The sequence below is a fragment of the Corvus moneduloides genome, chromosome 2 (assembly GCF_009650955.1).
Source record: "Corvus moneduloides isolate bCorMon1 chromosome 2, bCorMon1.pri, whole genome shotgun sequence".
NCBI lineage: Eukaryota > Metazoa > Chordata > Aves > Passeriformes > Corvidae > Corvus > Corvus moneduloides.
The window spans coordinates 51102378-51122481 of record NC_045477.1 but is presented as its reverse complement, the minus strand read 5'-3'; the positions used below and the strand labels follow the sequence as shown (position 1 = coordinate 51122481).

At 35.2% G+C, this 20104-nt stretch overlaps 1 protein-coding gene across 8 annotated transcripts in view; it reads right to left on the bottom strand.

Moving 5' to 3' along the window:
• The window catches only part of NBEA (neurobeachin), a 467825-nt gene that overhangs the window by 388600 nt on the left and 59121 nt on the right, over positions 1-20104 (bottom strand). For all 8 annotated transcript variants that reach the window (XM_032099592.1, XM_032099586.1, XM_032099589.1 and 5 more), the window contains exon 2: positions 174-405. In XM_032099592.1, the coding sequence (XP_031955483.1) occupies positions 174-405 (232 nt within the window). The remainder of the gene's footprint in view (positions 1-173; positions 406-20104) is intronic.

Here is a 20104-nt window from a genome sequence, read left to right as displayed (position 1 = left end):
ACATATTTTTGTCATTTTTCCTAAAATTAATAAAAAAGTACTTCTGACTCAATAGCAGTACTAATGAAAACATCACTTTAAGTAAAAATCAAAACATCCCATACCCTTCCATAATCATAAAACATTGACAGCTCAAGAATGCAATAATTACTTTATCAGTTGGGAATTTATACCTGCAATCATGTCGTCCACAGTACTCATCTTCAGCAGTACCTGTTCAATTAAGCCAACTTCCGTGCTAGTCTGTAAATTACGGACACTTTTACGTAGAATTGCAGTGAACATACTCCAGATTTCTGCTTGGCACGTAACATCACAGTGCTCCAAAAGCTCTGACATGCATGTAATGCTCTCTGCATCCTGGATTATAAAGTTCATCTCTAGATCAAATTCACCACCAACCAGCTAAAAAAGAAAACAAGAACAGCATTACAATGTGAAATCCATAGTTTAGTGTCTCTCGTACCTTCATAGTGACCAATACAGAATATGTTTCACATGATTAGAGAAGTAATTTTGATAAGAGAAACTCACAGCTATGCTCTGTAAGAGCAAACTAACAATCATGCTATGCAAAAAAAAGCTTGTAAAAAATGTACACACTAGTACCATAAAATACTACCTTCAGTTTTGTCACAGTGCTGAATATAGCATCTCAATAAAATAAAATCAAAATATATTTGAAGTATTCCTTCCTATGAAGTAATTTAAATAGTAGCCTGGCCCAGACAGATGTAGCGCAGAACCTGAAAAACTCAAGAAGCAACTGAAGCTTTTCCAACAGTCTCTGAAATTTGCCTACTCAAAAATAAAAAGACACTAAAACTAACTTAGCTTTTTCTCCTGATATAAGCCAACATTTGCCCTTAGTTTTGTATTTGGAAGACTTTACTGCCTTTTCCATTGTCCCACCCAAACAGTCATGCAGTCATGCCCAGAAAAAGAATCAGTGTTCTGCTCTGGACCAACACAGACACAGAAAACTTACATTGCTATACCACAGATCAGCTCATCGTGTGGTCAAGGAAACCTATTGCTGGTGCAAGGGAGAGACTGCACCAGGAGAGGAACAAGCACTCAGATGAGAAGTGAGTTAACAGCAGGACTGATGAAATGACAGCCTGATTCCCATCTATCCAGGTACTGGCAAAACTCGGATAAAGTCCTGAGCTCTAATTAAATAGCACAACTGCCAGGCATGAAATCAGAGGGAGGGAAAAGCAAACCAGCAAAAGAAGGTACAGTCAAGACCAAATATATCTTCAGGAATAGAATTCAACAATTTCGATCACTTGTGCAACTTAAAAAAGCTGAATTCAAGACAACCTACTGAACGGAATATAAAATTTAGCTTAAAAAAACCAATCCCCTTTCAATGGTAGAAACATCCTTCAATTATGAAGGAAACACAGCATGCATCCTACTTTATCCTAATAGCTTTAAAGAATTTTGAAAGCACCAATGTGAAATTTCATAGAGTCATGGAATCACAGAACACCTTGGGTTGGAAGGCACCTTAAAGATCATCTAGTTCCAAACCCACTGCCAGAGACAGGAACCTTCACTTGACCAGGTTACTCAGAGTCCCATCCAGCCTTGGTCAATATCTCTGGGCAACCTGTTCCAGTGCTTCATCACTCCCACAGTAAAAAATTTCTTCATAATATCTAATCTAAACCTTCCCTCCTTCAGTTTAAGGCCGTCTCCCTCTCAACCTATCAGTACACGCCCTGGTAAAAACTCCCTGTCCAGTTCTCTTTTAGGCCCTCTTTAGGTACTGGAAGGTGCTGTAAGGTCTGCCTGGAGTCTTCTGTTCTTCAGGCTGAACAAATTCAACTCTCTCAGCCTGTCAGTAACACTAATTACAGAAACTGTAAATATATTACACAAAATAATGGAATAAATTAATATTAAAATAATTCTAAGACGTTCTGTTCTATTTTTTTTCATGGAGTTATATAATTAAAATTTCAATAACATGTTTTAAAGATATTCAAAGAATTATCTCTTACAAGTGCATAATTTCAACAGTCATTTTTAATAGAAGGCAACTCTGTGGCCTATTTAAAAGCAGTAGGTATTGCCTTCAAATTAAACTCTAAAAAATAAGAAAGTTGAAATACTATGCAAACTTTTTTTGATGGCTAAACCTATCCAAAGCTTCAAAGACTTCTTTCATACCCAATCTTCAGACAATTAATACAAGTAAGCAAGGACAATCTTTGGCTTCCACCCTAATTCATACTTTTCATTCACTTTCAATTACTTCTTCCTCTATCAATTAACTGCTAATAAACAATTTATAATTTTGTAACATAAAAGCTTCTAATATGCTAAATATATAAACTGACTACCTCCTTAGTTCTCCTGAGACATTTAATTACATTCAAATAAAACTATTATCCTAATTATAATTAGTACTTTAATTTAAACCTTGTGACTGCATATATATTTGCATATTTGGTAAACACATAATGTGTAGCAAAGGAAGGCAAAAAAATTCAAGATTAGAAGCACAGTATTTCTACGGTCATTCTTTAGAATAATGAAATAGGTTTATAGAGTTTTTACTCTCTTTTCAAGAAACCCAGGTGGAGTTTCTATGCAACATGTGCATACTTCATCAGCAATCTGGGTTGTTGTGTTCTCAGATCTCTCTTCACCAGGATGAGCCTCTCTGAGATTACGTTAAAAACACACAGAAGTAAAACAGCCATATGTAGAAGACATTCAATTGAAGTTTCTTAGATGCTTATCCCAAGATGAAATTAAACGCCTCCTGGAAGTATCTCCTTTCTTCCAGTTCCTTCAACAGAGGATGTCTAGGATGAAAAATTGTATCTGTGGAATCTTCACCACTGGATACATTCAAAAGCCACATGGTCACAGATCTCAACAACCAGCCTCAGTTGGCCTGGCTTTCACAGAGGGGTTGGATCAGAGAACTTCCAGACTTCTGTTTCAACTCCAAAAATTCTGTGATAATATTTAGATATACTACCTTCAGACTAGATATACTACCAAATTTAGGTGAGGCGAATCCCACCATTTGGTTTTGATAAGATGGACTTAAAAACAAGGAAAAATCCAGTAATGCCTCAGTTGGAATGAAGAGGTGCAATACAGACTGATCCGCTTTCCTCAAACACTATTCATTGTCAAATTCTGGTTAATTTAAATTAATAAACTAATATAGAATGAGTAAAACAGATGGAAATAATTAACTAAAGACTAAAATAAGTCAAACTGTATTTGCTTTCTAACATAAATCAATATACTAATAGGTAACATTTAAGACTGAAATGAAGCTCCCGTGTCAGTCTGAAGTAACAGGATATTTCAGTACCATTAAAACCAAGACGTCTCATTCTACAAAACATCTCAGAAAATATGCATCAAAAAATACACTGAGGGCTAATAAAATTGCTTTCATGGAGAATCTTCTACTGGGCTACAGACTATCCAGGAGGTGCTACAAGTACTTTACTTGTACAACTGGCAACAAGAAATGTATAGCCCATCAGGGCGACTGCTTATTTCACCAAAGAAAACATTAAAATTTTCCTATTTGCCCTTAACTTCAGTTTAAGTATATTTCAGACAGTAAAAATTATCATAATTATCATTAAAAATCAACTTCCTTAATAAAGGAAACAAATTAATGAACTAATTGACAATAATAGCAAAAATTTAGGAAGGCAGGGGGAGGTGACTTCTTTAAAATAGTCATCCTAAATTCATCATGAATTAAAAATATTAATAGTCTTGATAAAAAGAAGTCTAAGATGACAAGGAAAAGCTAAACAAAAGTGAAGTGAATATACAGAAATAAATGAACATGGTTAATTTTTGTTCAAGAAATGAAGCAGGTATCTCTGTTCTACAATGTGCATGATCAAATGGAATTCAGCCAATAAAAGAAGTAGATCATTCACTACAAAAAAAAAATCCTCTAACAACATTTCTGCACCTGCACTTCCCAAGGAAGACAGTAGGTAAAGAGGAATAACCAGTCTCCACAACAGGGGGAGGTAACCGGCAGAGAACCACAGTGACAATGAGCTGATAATGTGCTGACACTAATGAAAGGACAAACTTTGCTGAAGAGCCAGAAATCATTAAATGCAGTTACAAAACACCAGCTACTGAGAGCTGCAAAGATTTTTCTGATATCAACTGTCCAGGCAACAATGCTTAAAAATTCAAAATTAGTAAATGCAAAGTAATACTACATTATTATAGTTTTCCTCATGTGTACAGGACGACAGGCTCCAAAGCCTGATATTATCATCCAGAAAAGAGGTCTTGGAGACCCTGAGGATGCTGCTACAAAGAACTATTAAAAACTGCCAATAAGGAACTAAATATTCATAATGAATTTGCAACTTTCTAAGTTGGGTAGAACTGTGGATGCAAACCACATACCAAAAAGTTAAATCATACTTCTATAAAGTAACTTATTTTTAATATAGCGTGTGGAAGATTTCTGTAATAAGACAAATTTTAGCTGGAGTACAACATGAACACTTTGATAGAAATCCTTACAGAAGCCAGTATACCATACCATAAATCAGTGCTCTTATATCATACATCTCAAATACACTCTTTTTTTATGTCAAACACCAAGTCTTTGCACTCTTCAAGGGAATATTTAATATTCAGTGAAGACTATGCTTTCACTGTGATTAAGTATCTTGAAGTATTGCTTTTACTTTGTCATATTCTGCATCTTTCACAGCACAGCTGTAAGAAATGAAGCGCCAACCCAATGTTCAGATCACGGTTCCAGGTTTGTTGATTGTGGTGAACAAATAATTCCTCCCAAAGTGCTTCTGAACTGCCAGCAATAAGCAAGTTAGACTATATTCCCCATGCTGAGACTGTTTATAACAACAGGTTGGCACTCCTTGCACACTGCTCCAAGAAACTCCCTTAACCTACACCATCATTCTCAAATGCAGCTGCTTTACTTGGAATCTCCATTGTCTCAATATTGTGACCATTCCTCAGTAAGTTTCTACCATTCATCATGCTATGCAATACAAGTATTTCTTCCTAAGTTGCCACATCTCTGCAGAACTTAGGTAGGTCTTTTATGCCCTTTTGATCCTGAACAGAGAAGAAATACTGCCCCAAACACGAGAAGTTGTCTACATATCTCAGATAGTATATTCATACCAGTCCTTGAAATGCAATAAAATACATGCTGCAGAACATCTAGAATTAAATTGTTGACTTTTGAAAACTGGAATTTTTTAGTACCAGATTCCTCAGATCAAGTTTGGAAGAATGGATTGAAATTAACAGAGAATAGAATATTTCAGTTGGAAGGGACCTAGAAGAATCACCTGGTCCAAGTGCCTGACCACTCTGGGACTGTCTGAAAGCATGAGGAAAGCATGTTGATGACAGCATTATCCAAATGCCTCTTAAACACTGACAGGCTTAGAGCATCAAACACCTTTTCAGAAAGGCTGTTCCAGTGTTTGACCACCTTCTTCACAAAGAAATGCTTCCTAACACCCAATTTAAATTTCCCCTGATGCAGCTTTGAACAATTCCCATGCATCCTGGCCCTGGATACCAGGGAGAAGAGCTCAAAACTTCCCTATCCACTTCCTTTCCTCAGGAAGCCATAGACAGCAACGATTAAAGAAAGTATGTTAGAACCATATAAACCAAAGTCTTCAAGCATTTAAATCTCTAAATTTGCAGAGAGATTAATTGCTGTCAAAGAAGCATTTTCTAGCTTCCTTCAAGTTTGAGTCCTATTTGCATTTATTTAAACAAAAATCAACAATATTAATTCCAATACTAGACAGACAGTGCCACTGAAAAATTCAAGTATCACAATAGTATAATTACTACAACCCTAACCAAATCCAGGCCCAATTTGCACCAAGTCACTCCTACATTCTCCTTTCTAATTAACTACTATCAAATTTGCTCTGCTTTTTCTAAAGGCAAAAATAAATGAGGGCATATCACAGTCAACATGACAACAATCATCATCTGTTTTGGACTGAAGCATTTTAGGTTCAAATACATAGACATACAACCAGATTAAAAAAGCCTTTCCTTGCAGCTATATAGGAGGCAAACAGTTTGGAAACAAAGTTATTATTCCTCTTCCTCTCCCCCATGCTCCTCTATCTTTTTAGGCATTGCAAAACAGCTGACTTGGCATTTGACACACGTTTCCACGGGAAAGGAGATGAGAATAGGATTGAAAATCTCTTAAAATCCCAAATCAATTAGTTGTTTTGAAGAGAAAATTAGTAAACATTTAACTCTTGATCACTAAAGCCATCATATAACATTGAAGAATAATTCTTGTCAAAACTGGAACATCTTTTCTACAAAACAACACTGAACTGATTTCATAATCACCAGTGAGAATTCAAAATATGAGAAATCAGGCTGCTACTTTTTCTTTTATAAAGACAGGGCAACAGTATAAGATTAAAACACAGTTGTCAAGAGAAAAGCAGTAGAGGACCCAGGCAGGGAAAAAACAAGTTACTGTTTTCTGGTCATTAACTAAACCATTAAATTTCAAAACAATTAATTCAGATTTTTAGGAAGATTCTTCTTCAACTGCATGAAAGATTTCTTTAGGCAAAAGCATTTAGAATGCTAAATGGAATAAATTAAACTCTTCAGTGCCAGAAACGTGTGCTGATCATATGCACTTGTTAACCTAAATATATCAATAGAACTACAGAGAAAATCACAGCTAAAAAACACTTAAGAAGGTATGTTTCATAACTGGTATACATTCTTTATTTTTAAATGGTAAATTTAAATTGGTGAATGGTAGTCCTTAGAGATCTGAATTACAGTTATGTGTATCTGGGCTAATTTTCACAATTCTCTTTACCATCATTGGAAAGTAAAAGATGCTTCAGGGAAGTGATTCATCTCAGTGGTTTTAGATGCAACATCAGAATGAAATAAATCTTTTTCAGGGAATGTAGTACTTTTTACTGACTATAAAAGGACAACGAGTTCAGACAGGCACATCTAAAGTAATGTCGGATAAATCTTAACCAATGTGCTCACAATATGGTTTAGAACCAAATGACAGCGCTAAAAAGACTGATTCTCTTGTGAATCATTACAACAGGATGTAATTCTGCACATTAACATATCCCTTTTAAACAAGCCTTCCTTCATTTTAACTTCAAGAACATTTTTACTCTGAATAATATATCGCACATACTCAGCAGTTTGTCACTAAGGGAATGTTACCTAGTAAGTCTATTGACAAATTTAAAGTAATGTGACAAATGAATTCAAATGGTTTTTTTCACTTGCTGAAACAATACAAATGAAGTAACATGGTCAGCATGTAGTACTTTCTATAACGAGCTTGTCATTATACAAGCTTAAAAGTATCTCCGTGATTTACCTTTATTTTCTTCTATTTTCCTTTGTGGGAGGAGGATACTCCTGCAGGCAGATCAACTCCAGTGGCAGATCAACTGCATATACGTATGATTTACTGAGACAAGGATCAATTACACTTGGACACACCACAAGGCTGTATAACCCAGAGCTAATAGTTTAACTTAATAGTTTGCCAGGAGAAAATTACAACTCCTTCTCTCCCCTGCTCTCTTAAACACATACCTGACAATGTTAGACCTTTTCTAAGTACTGTGGATGCTTAAAGAGAAAAAAGAAAAAAACCACCCCAAACCAAACAAAAAAAACCCACCAAAATGGGCTATTTGGCACAAATTTCTCAAGCTGTTCTCTACCTAACTGTAAAAACCACTATTTTGGGGTAGGAGAGGAATTAGTCATGTAAAGTTCAAATACCTGCCTTCATAAAAGCTTCTTTAGCACAAGACTCAGATTCTTTGAAATAAAAAGTCCTACCTTAGAGGGATGCAAAAAAGAGATTTTTAAGTTGTGACACAAAACAAATATTACCCACTTAGAAGAATTTGCAAAGTAATCCAATCACTTCTGACAAATGAAGACTGGTAAAAGAATTTTACATAAAAGTACCTAATCCAAAACACAAAACCAGAAGTCCTCCTCCTGGTCTATTGTTCCTGTGTCACTAGAAGGAGACATTCTTCCTATTTATTATCTCCATCTCCCCAAAATCACTTTTGGCCAAAGGAGAACATGAGCTTTTAGTTCAAGACGTTAAACCTGAATAATTAAAGACTAAGAAACAAAATTTGCAGGTTTATTTTCAGTGAAGTAAAATTAAAATCATTCTCAAACTTGGAACTAATTTGTTTTCAGTTTATCTAGTTCAGTTTCTCCTATAAATTACTTCTGATCTTGACTTAATCACAAAAGAGATCAGCCAGTTAGATAAGGGACTTTCTTACCTCCGAAAAGGGAACAGTTACTGACAATTTATTTTAATAAATAAAACCAAGCAGCTTAGGTTTGCCACACGTCTGAAAGCAAAAATTCAAAATTGATTTTTATGGACTATAAAGAAGTTGATAAGTGAGCACAGCTGAAAGAGCATGAAAAATACTATTACTAAACAGATATTACTGGTTAATACTTCATAGCAAATTCTTCCCTGTCTTCTCTCACTTTCAAAAATAACTTTAAGATCAAGGTACAGATGCAAGTACAGTATAAGCTCTAATATACAGGCTTCTGATTTCCTAGTTTCAAAAACCAGGTATATTTTAAAACAAGTAGCTACTTGGTGGTGTTTTCGAATTGTGCTTTTGTTGTTGTTGTTGTTGTTGTTGTTGTTGTTTTTGCTTTAAAGTATCTTCTTTGTTTCCAAGCCAGAAAAGAAGCAGAAGAAATTGAAACAACTGAGAGTTATGAAAGTCACAAATGAAACATTCTCTGAAAAAATAAGTGGTTTTTGTAGCTACTTGTGTAGCCTCTTCTACTAATAAGACTACACATTTGCACTGCTGAAACTTGCACAGCCAAATCTAATAGGTCAGTAGCATCCCTTAGTTATTTTTCAAGAGTCAAAAACTATATGGAGCTTTTTGGGTTTTTTCTTTTTTAGGTAATTTGAATGATATTTTATCTCTGTAAAGCAAACCTTGCAGAGGTTTAACAGTTATCAGAAAGCATCACCAAAAAATTGAAACTCTAAGAAACTTTAAATTTTCAACAATTACACATTGATTTAAATCTAATTTGTATTACACAGCAAACAATATCACACAACATGTTTGTGCAAACAGCAATGTCTGTTTTTAAAAGAAAACAACTGAAAAATCCCTCAATGCACATACATGCCTGTTTTCCAAACTTCACATACAGGAGCAAACAGAATGTATTTGCAATGAATACTAATAGACAACTGTAGTCAACAGAAGTTGCCAGTAACTCATAACAATTGGGTTTTTAAAAATTTTTTGTTTGTTTGTTTACTTTATTCATTTGTTATTATTCAAACATACTTGTCAAAACAATTTTTATTTTGTATGTTAACTCACAGATGCATTCTGTGACTAGAATAAATTGCAACAATACAGATAATGGAATTTTAGTCTTGGAAAATTATGGGGTTTATTTCAGAATAGTCTGTGGGATTGTTCCCAGGTACATCAAAGACACATAACAATTCAAGACGAAAAATATGACAAAGGATGTTGATCGTGAATATTATGGGGGGGGTGTGTGTGGTACCTACACACTTTGGCTAAGATCACAAAAATAGTGACATACCACCAGGACAAAGGCCACTAGCCTCATGTACTTGCCCACTATCTTCTTCATCAAATACAGACCCTTAGTCTGTACACCCAAAATCTGGAGTTTGCAGGCTCTTTTATTGTCCCCTTCTTTCCCATGAGGTACAAACAGGAAGACAAAGCGGTTGCTCTATGAGGGCATTACCTGTTTTTCCTCACTATTCAGGAGCTCTCTTATGTGCCACTTGCCTTGCTGAATACCACTTGCCATAAACCCAGCTTGGTTTTTTTATACCACTGCACTGTTGTTTGGTAAGAAAAGGAATTACTTATATTTCTCTATTAAGATTAAGCTAGCTATTACCTAATTTAATTTCTAAAATTAAATAATTCATTTTTAAAGTACCCCCTTCTGTTGTCCATCTCTCTCTTAAGTTTTGGTTTTCTTTAGGGTCTTTCACGGCTTTCATTTTGAAATGTTTCATTTCCCGCTTGTCACAAAAGACTGTACAACTCTTAAAAGCCCAGAAACTATAAATCATAGCTATGCAATATTTAAAACCAAAACAGTTCTAATGAACTTAGTTATGACAGTGCCATTTTCCAGCTGATAACTATAGGTGTACATTAATGATTAATGGCAGAGTGATAGCCCAAGTAAACCACAATGCCAGGTAAAAATGATCTCAAACACTGAAGAGAGATGTGCACAGCACTGGTCTTCCCCTCAGCTTCATTTTGCTGAAAAGCAGGAGCTTAAAGGGAAGAACAGTGTCCTTAATTCTCAACATCCTGCTCTTGCTTACATCAATAATTTTGAGATATGTAGTAACACTTTTGTTTGGTATCAACATTTTGAGACTTTCCAGTGGCAATGTTCATCACCAACTAGAGAAGCTCTACATTCAATTCCAACACACTCATTTTCATCAATCTTTCATTTCTAATTAACTACTTACCATGCAGTCCTCTTCCCCAAAAAGTTAACATGGGAGAAAACAACCCGGTGTTTGGCACAGTGAAAAGCCCTCTCTCATTTCTGAACAGTGACTCTTTAGTGACTATAGAACTAATATTGGACATGTGATACAGTTCCCTTTAATTCTCTGTGTGTAACATAACTAGGTAAAAGCCAACAGTAAACAGAGGAAGTGCCAAGCAGAATTTTCCCTATTAAAAAGATATATAGATTGCAGGAAATAATAACAAAACAGCATCTATTATAGAGTTAAAGCTTATCAATGGAGCACAAGCGAAGACATCCTGTAGAACCTACCTAATTGTTATTAAGACTGAAATGCCCATTGACTATATTTTATAAATAAGCACAATAAAAAGCAGAAACCAGCATGGTTTTACCTCAAAACTTTTGTTCCCTTGATAAGTGCATGTTCCCATGTAAATTTTAATTTATAGCTAGCAAAACCCTTCTAAACCTAATTAGTTGTTACCAAACCCAATAATTTCTCAGGAAATACCATAATTTGCAAAAGTGCTATGGTGCCTAGTAGGAGAAAAAATGCAGAATACATATACATGAATTTAAGGTGTCATGGCTGGAAAAATCAATAGTCAGACTCCTTAACAATGGCTATATAACTCCTGTTGCTTTTCAGTTTTGGTAGCTTGTTAAATTTTCAAGCAAAGATAGTCCATAAATTCTTTAAGGTTCTGTGTTTCTTAAGAAAATCAAGACAAGTTATACTATTTGTTACATTTTTCTTGTCCTCAGAAGCGCACAAGATAAAGGACAGGAATTGTGCTTTAAAAACTCTTAAAACTTTTCTAAACCAATTTACTCTTTTCAAGTCCTTAAAAGAAGAAGCACCCCTTGGTTATAAGGGCAATTTCTGATACCATGTTTTGTAAGGCTAGGATTTTTTAACCAGATTTGTCGATATTTGTCTGCTTTGCTTCTCTAAATAACTCTCAAATAATGTAAGAAAATTGTTCTAGTTTGTGACTGGACTCCCACAGGGTTTTAGCTGTCATTAATGATTTAAGATCTTTTTTGTGCCATGATAAAATCCAAAACCTCAATTGCTAAAGGAGGCAGCACACAGACCATAATGAATTGTTTTACAAACCTTTAAGTGCATCCTAATTGCCTTCCCCCAAGCTTCTTGTTAATTTATTATGCAGTTCTTCATCCAGTAAAATATTTTCTTTAACTTATAAATGATAACACAGCTGAGAACAAAGGCCAGAATTATACAGTAATACAGGAGATGCAACTCTAATCACAAAGGATTATTTTAGAGGAGGAAACTGAAAGGCAGATAAATAAGTGTAAGAAACAATTTATTAGTGGTCAGTTTCCCTTATGTAAGAAGCTTATTGGATCTTCATTACATGAAGTATCTCAGCATTTGAAACTCAGTGACAAGAGGCCAAGTATCTACAAAAAGTGTAACAGTATGGGCATATACTGCATTTTCTCCATTATAGCATCTCAACCTCCCATTACTTGTGACACAGGAATCTCTTGTTCCAGAAATAGAGTCTTTGTTTCAATAAGCCAATAGATTTTTTTCAATAATTTCTCTGATTAGTTTCTGAACTCTCAATTTTTTGGAGCCTTCACACCCCACAGTAAGGAGTCCCACATTTTTCCCATGATTTGTGTAAAAATATCTTGCTATACACCTGCCACAGGATTATATAATTTCAGCCCTCTGCTACTTGCATTTTGAAAAGCAGAAATCAGGTTCTATCACATTATTCCCTTTATTCTCTTATATTTCAAATAAACTTGGTCATCTCTTTTCCAAGCTGAGCAATCCTACTTTGTTAAGTTACTTCTCATCTTAAATCTACATTTAATCACACTTCTTACCCTTCATATTTTTTGCTACTCCTAATATTTTCTTTTGAGACTGGAAATCACCAGGACTTCATACAACATTCAAAATACAGACATATTATTAATTTATAGAGTTTCATAAAAATGACTCTTGTATTGCTCATTTTTCCTTTTTAATGCTTCCTTATATTTAATTTGCTTTTATGACTGCTACTAAGAACCAAAACATTTTCCACAAAGCTAACATCACTGCGAGGCCATTTATAATAATGTTTGTGAGAGTGCACAGTTAATATAGGGTAGCAGATATGAAGTGAAGTTAGAACTTCTATTACTCCCTATGAGATAAGGAGAAAACAGACTTCTGAAAAACCTTCTTATAGTTTACACAACATAAGCATAGTAACATAAGCACTATACTTCCCTGTAAACAACACCAAACCCTTCCCATTCATGATTCTCATCATAAGCTACATTTATACATAATTGCTAAACCAAATTTCAAATGAAAGGATAGTTCTACTAATAAAGAATTAGGATAATGAACTCTCTCCTCCCTCTCACCAGCACATTATCTCTTAGCTGGTTCACTAAAAAAAAAAAAAAAAACAAGAGAAGTGCTTACAAAAAATATGGTGAAGAGGCAACAATATTTTTTCAGTAAAATACTCCATCACTCCTTAACATTTCTTCCATGTTTTGTTACTATTCCTATTCATCATTCACTTAGCTAATGAAGCTTGGAGGGAACACTTAAGGATGCACTTTTATCTTCTCTCTAAGACTCAGTGTCAGATTTTGAAAACAATATTACTGTGGTCTGAGTTTCAAACACTCCATCTGCAAATCTAATTACAGAGCTCCATCTGTACTGAGCATTCTTCTCAAGGCATCATGTAACTGAGTAAAAGCAAAATCACATATCATTCGATTTGATTACAAGACAACTACAGATGAAGTGTCAATAATTACAGGGATAGATCTTACATAGTGGAGGAAATCCAAGTGTTCTTAATTGCATTAAAGGAGAAATTCCTACTTTGCTTAGTTAAAAATCCTTAAAAATTGCCAAAGTACAAAAAATTTTATGATGATTTTTTTCTCAGCACATAAGTAAGATTTTCCTCTAATCATCAGAAGCAAATTATCAACTTATTAGTAAGAAGAATTAAAAAAAAAAATAGGAGGGGTCTGTAAGAAAAGAGGGTTTTAATCACATTAGAAAACATTTTCAATCACAGTCCTTCTATGTAGCCATGTTTTATTAATGAAGACTTTAGTTCTAAAATAATCAGTTGTCATTTGAAGTAATTATGTTTGGTGATGCCTAACATATTCTTCAATCATATTTTGGAAAAGAAATTAGAACACAAAGGACTTAATACACCTAACTTATTAAAAAATTTAAAAAAAAAAAATATCCCCAGCATTCTAGTCACACTTAAATGAGAAAGTAAGGGGAAAAAAAAATCAAATCAAATTAGAAGTCATTCACATGAGACACCAGTTCAACTTGATATTTGACTGGTTTTGTATCATCTCAAAAGAACTTAAACATGTTTTTGTTTGGGGGAAAAGTATAAAACACTAAGCAGTAAATAAAAGAACTTCAAGATCTTCTCAAATGGCTGGATTTAGTTACTTTCAACTTCTTATACAATTTAGAAAGGGGAAAACAACATAAAAAGGAACTATAGTTACAGTTCAGCCTTTAAAAATATCTAATGCCATAAATCCAGCAGAATCTATCAAAAGGACTTTTCAGATCTCATTTTAAACACTTCAAATTGAAATATGCATATGTGAATGTTAAAGAGCAACAGACACTTTGAGAAAGGCAATATGAAAGTATTATTTTGCTATTCTGTATTTTTACCTCATGAAATACATTATTTTATTTTGAATATTTAACATTAATTTATATTATTTATAACTAATTAATAAAGTATATAAATTCTAATTTTCATTAAAATGTCTACAATCATATCCACAGGCCTATGTCTTACTTCATTATGATTAACATGGAGAATGTGGTTTTCCCCTTCTGTCTGCTGTGAAACAGAATCAATGCTTAATTTAGGTGAAAATGTTACTTCAGAGGAAATGAAACAGTTATATAAATGCGAAAAGCATAGTTATTTAAATAATAATAATCCATAAAAGCTCTTTCATAAGTGAGGTCTTCAGAAACAATTATCAACTGGCAAAATAGAAAATTTATTCCGGTGCTCTTTAATCAAATAGATTATAATCAGAAGCAGTATGCCAATTCATCCTATGTGTAAACAGATGAGAACAACTTTGCAAGAACATAGTCAATAAAATGACTGTAAAATCTTGATCAAAGGTTCAAGCATCTCTCCTTCCAGTATTGCTCCCAACTTTTATTATGTGGCAAATCTAATGATATTTTTAACTTACTGAATACAGGCAATAACCATAATTTTATTCTCCAAATAAACTACTTCCCTTTCAGTTGCTTCAGTTAACAAAACAATTAATTATTCCATTCATTCTTCTTGGGACACTTCCATTTAAGATATAGTTGGGGTTTACCTCCTCAAAAAATGTCACATTTAAACCCTCTTCATAACAGAAGTTACAGAAGTTACAGAAATACACGAGGGAGGAAAAAATCCACCTTTTTCCAACCATAGCACTACCAGGACTTTGAACACCAGTAGCCAGACTAAGTTCTACTTTTTGTATCTTTTAAACAAAAGATGGCTTTGTTCTGATTCTGAAGGTCTAAGTAATTTACCAATTACTCTTTATTTCTGTATTTGCTTTACATTTCTCATTTGTCTAGGCAGCAAGAAAATCCACAAAAATATGTATCTAGTCATAACTAGCTAAACACAATTAAAGCACATGAAAAGTTGCAAAACCAAACTGTGACTGCTCTTAACAACCAGAAGAAAATTAATAGCTCAATAATAAAGTGGGCATCACTCCCAAAGAAAAACAGGGCATGCTCTAACTTTCGTGTAACAAGGTTATTATACCTACTCAGAACCACAATGTTCGCAAATGAACTATGGCAGTACCAAAAACATTTATCACTTAAAACCACCTGAATCTGTAACAGTTTGTCCTCCAAGAAGTGCCAGTGAAACTTCTGGTGTAAAATTTAACTTAGCATATGTCACTCCCTCCTCAGTCCCACAGAGTCAAGGGTTCACTTCTGAATGCTTCTCCTATGGAGTTCTATGTGGAAAGAATCATCCATTGAGGTACTGTCACACAACTTCCAAATGCCTCTTCTGTGTTGAAAAGTAATCTCTAGTACTGTAAATAATACTATTTTCAATACCAGTGACAATATTGATGCAAATTTGATCTAGCCTAGACACTTCCCCCTCCCTTTGCTGATGACTCAGATCCACATTTTGCTAACATACTGCAGGTTTGATTGACACTGAGAAATTTAAATTTGATTTTTCCCTCATTAATAAAGATGCTTTTTTACCAGCCTCCCTGCTAACCTGATTGTCGATCCAAGCTAAGTAGTTACTGCAATGCAACGCAAGAGCATCTTGACACATGCACAAATTCTCCCCCAAGGTTTTGGTAGCAGTGGCCATGCTGAAGGAGGCTGTGCCAGCCCTCAGTCCAACCACAGACACTCATGTGCAATATGGGGAGAACTCATGAGGTGAGAGAGAGGGATAAATACTTCCTTGCCCATTTTCACTCTAGTTTAAGGGCCATGTCAACCACTCTATACTGGCACTACAGGAGGTTGTTTACTTAATTTAAAGTCAATAAATATTATAAAGAATTCAAAGGTTAATTTAAGATTGAATTGGCTTGGGTGGAGTTTTTTTTTTTGGGGGGGGGTTGATTTTCTTGCCTATTTTGTTTTGGAACAGGTTAAAGATCTGAGACTGCAGTATCATGGATTGAACACTATTAGATCCCATCTTGCTCACTTCATAGAACAGAGGAGCAGATATAGTCATGGCTTCCCTACTTTTTAGGCTTGTACCAGAACAAATGGACACACAGTGGGCACAGAATACATTTAAGTAAAATTATTCACTTAGGGCACGAGTACATTTGAAGGAGACTTCATATTGACAAGCACTCAAGTGCATTTACTATGTGAAACACTTTTGTTAATAACATCTGCTCTGATTTTAGTTAGAATTTTAACAAACTTACTGTGCTGTTAATCAACAAAAGTCACACTAATTGCATTTCTAATAAGTGATTTCAGAGTTACACCAATTAAAATAAAAATGTAAAAACTGTAATAGACAAGGTACATAAAAAAAGGCTAAGTTTACATATAAAAATACCACACAGTCTGAGGAACATAATAAAAGAAAGACAGCATGCCATGACAGTTATCCAAACTATCTTTAACAATACATGACAACACAGAAAGTATGCAAAAGCAAACCAAGTTGGTGTAAAGTACCTTATTATCAAAATTCCCATAACCCTTGCTCTCTCAGCTCAAGACATTTAAAATATCTTAGAAGACTAAATAGTAATTTCCACAAAGCTCTCTCATCTGATTAATTTCTTGATATGCCAGATTCCTGACCAAATCACATATACAATAGTGTTAATATTTATGAGACACTACAGTTGCCTATAAGCATATATATTTAATGACCTCTCTTTTAAAATTAATAACTATTTATTAAAGCCACTAATAAAGTTATTTAATCAATGACATAAAACCTATTTTTCCTGCAATAAATAACTGGAATTTTATCTCAAACCATAAAATCTAGGAACATAGACACATGAAGACTATTAGTGTGAATTAGTTGAATAAGTATTTTCTATTTCAAATGGTGTGCCATCAGCTGCAGTACAGATGTTTCAGGCTTAGTACATTTTCTAATACTTCATTACATGGCAGTTCATTATTATGTGTTTCTGTTTTACAAACTTAATTTCCTTATATGACAAGGTCACCCAGCTAGTTGACCAAGGGAAGTCAGTAGATGTGGCTGTTTTTATTTCAGCAAAGCTTTTGATACCATCTCTTATAGTGCCCTTCTGGACTAAATGTCCAGGGCATGGCTAGACAAGTCCATAATAGGCTGGATGAACAACTGGCTGACAGGTTGGGCTCAAAGGTTTGTAGTAAATCAGGTAACATCAGGCTAGTGGCCAGCCACTAGTGGGGTTCTCTGAAGCTCAGTATTAGGGCCAGTGTTCTGCAAGGTTTTTATAAATGATCTTGATGCAGGAATTGAATGTACATTAAGTAACTTTGCTGATGATATTAAATTAGGAGGTGTTATAGACTCCCTTGAGGGTAGAGAGGCCTTACAGAGAGATATGGATAGACTAGGGAGCTGGGCAATGAACAACTACATGAAATTTTTCAAGGCAAGTACTGGATTCTCCACCTGAGATGGGTGTAATCCTGGTTATATGTACAAACTGGGGGACAAGAGGCTGGAGAACAGCCCTGCAGAAAGGAATTTGGGGGTCCTGGTTGATGGCAAGTTGAAGTCAGCAGTGTGCCCTGGCAGTCAAAAGGCCAGCTACATCCTCAGGTGAATCACCAGTTGGTCAGGGGAGGGAATTGTGCCACTGCTCTGCACTGGGGCAGCCTCACCTTGAGAATGCAGCTTTGGGCACCACAATGAAAGGACACCAAACTTTTAGTGTGTCCGGTGGAGGGCAACCTTGCAAGACAGTGAAATGTCTTGAAGGGCAAAGACTTATGAGAAGTGGCTGAGGTCACTTGGTTTGTTCAGCTTGGAGGACAGAAGGCCGAGGGGTGACCTCATTGCCAAGAGGTGACCTCATTGCATTATACACCTTCCTGAAGGCGGGCAGCAGAGTGGGAAGTGCTGAACTTTCTCTGTGGTGACAAGCCATAGGACATGAGGAAATAGAATGAAGCTGCATCAGAGGAAGCTCAGATTGGACATTAGGAAAAGCTGTTTAAGTCTTCTCACAGACTGAGCACTTGAACATATTCCGTATTTTAAATGCTATGCATTCTTTCATGCAGCACAAATGATGTAACATTTACTGTTACATCAATAGCTGTTGATGCCTGTTCCAAGCTTCCCTTCCCCCTCCCCAAGACACTTGCCTGTGCCATGTGTTCTGAACTCCTTTGTTCCAAGCGCAGGCAAAACCAAATGTAACTCAAACTCTTTAGCAGTGTCTGATTGGCCGGTCACCCTGGGTCCGCCCCCAGTCCGCCCCTTTCCCCTTCTCCGAATAAAAGGAGGACCCGAGAGGGGGCCCACCCTCTTTGGCTTTGCAATCCTTCTGTGAACATCTGTATGTCTCTGTCTCTCTTTGAAAGCTTCTAATTGCAGGAATTAGGCAAACTGAAGGCTATATTTCTCCCTCTTCGCCTCTACTGGTGGTACCAGTTTTGCAGCTACCATTTGCCGCTTTTAGAGCTACTGAAATGCTGGATTGCCCGTGCTACCTCTCTAGGCTGCCCGAGGCTTTCTAAGGCATTGAACTATGAGCCTAGTCGGTAAAAAGCTGAAAGTATCTCCACAAATAGCAACCAGAATCACAAGACAATAAACATCAATTTGTAATCATGTTTAATAAGATAAATATGAAAATGTCCAAAGTTAAAAGCTGCATGCTGTAAAAATAATTAAAACATTATAGTCTTTAGAAAAGGCATTTTAAGATGTATGTGGTCACAACCAAACTAGACTTAGCACTCACAATATGTGAAAACATGAAGAAATCATGTGACAAAAGACATGAATGAACAAATGCCTTATCTATCACATTATATCAAAATATAACAAAAGTAATTGTGGTCAGATGCTTACAGTTTCATACACAAGCTTTAGGCCACTAGAGTATCACAGGGTATTTTTCCTTCCTTTTAATCTGAAATTGTCAAATCTGGAAAAAAACTAAACAGTAAAGTAATTTCCATCTTCTCAAAGGGCAAAAATCAACAACAACTCAGGAAGCTTCAAATTACAGAAAGCAGAATATTCCACATAGTTACTAAGTAAATCTATTAAGATGTCTTTACAAAAGCACTGTCTAGATATTAGCAGTCTTCCAAATGGTTGTGAAACACAAGAGCCAATCTGAGAAAATTCTGAAAGTACACATTCAAAGTTGAACATACTGAAAAATCTTTGTAATGTTTTACTAGCAGTATAACCTACATGAACCTCTCTGCTCTTCAATAAATAGTCATTTATAACAGGCAGAAATGATCTTAACTGCAGATACTAAGCATGCTTCTCAATTTCTTTCTACAAATATTTATTTTCTTTCCATAAATATTTATTTCCTGAAGATGTCCAGAATTCATCACACTGAAAATAGGAATATAGTCAAGACTTGGTAACTGAAGATGGTATACATAAGGGATGTATATTGCCAAGTTCAGGTACAGGAAAGATGCTAGGAAAGCTATGGAAGTACACACAGCCTCCTCAAGATGTTTAACGGGCAGGTAAAATTGTTTGACTCATACAGGCTTACGTATCTGATTCTTAAGGATTTTGACTACTGGTATAAATAAATATTTGACAAATACATGACAGTTGCAACTATCATCTTCTCATTATTTTCTAAACAAAGTTTCTTCAGCTACAGAAGTTTAATGTAACAAAGTCCAAATGAACAGTTAAAGACACTAGCCACTAGATGGATGAACCTGACTCAAAGAGAAAGGTAGGCACACAGC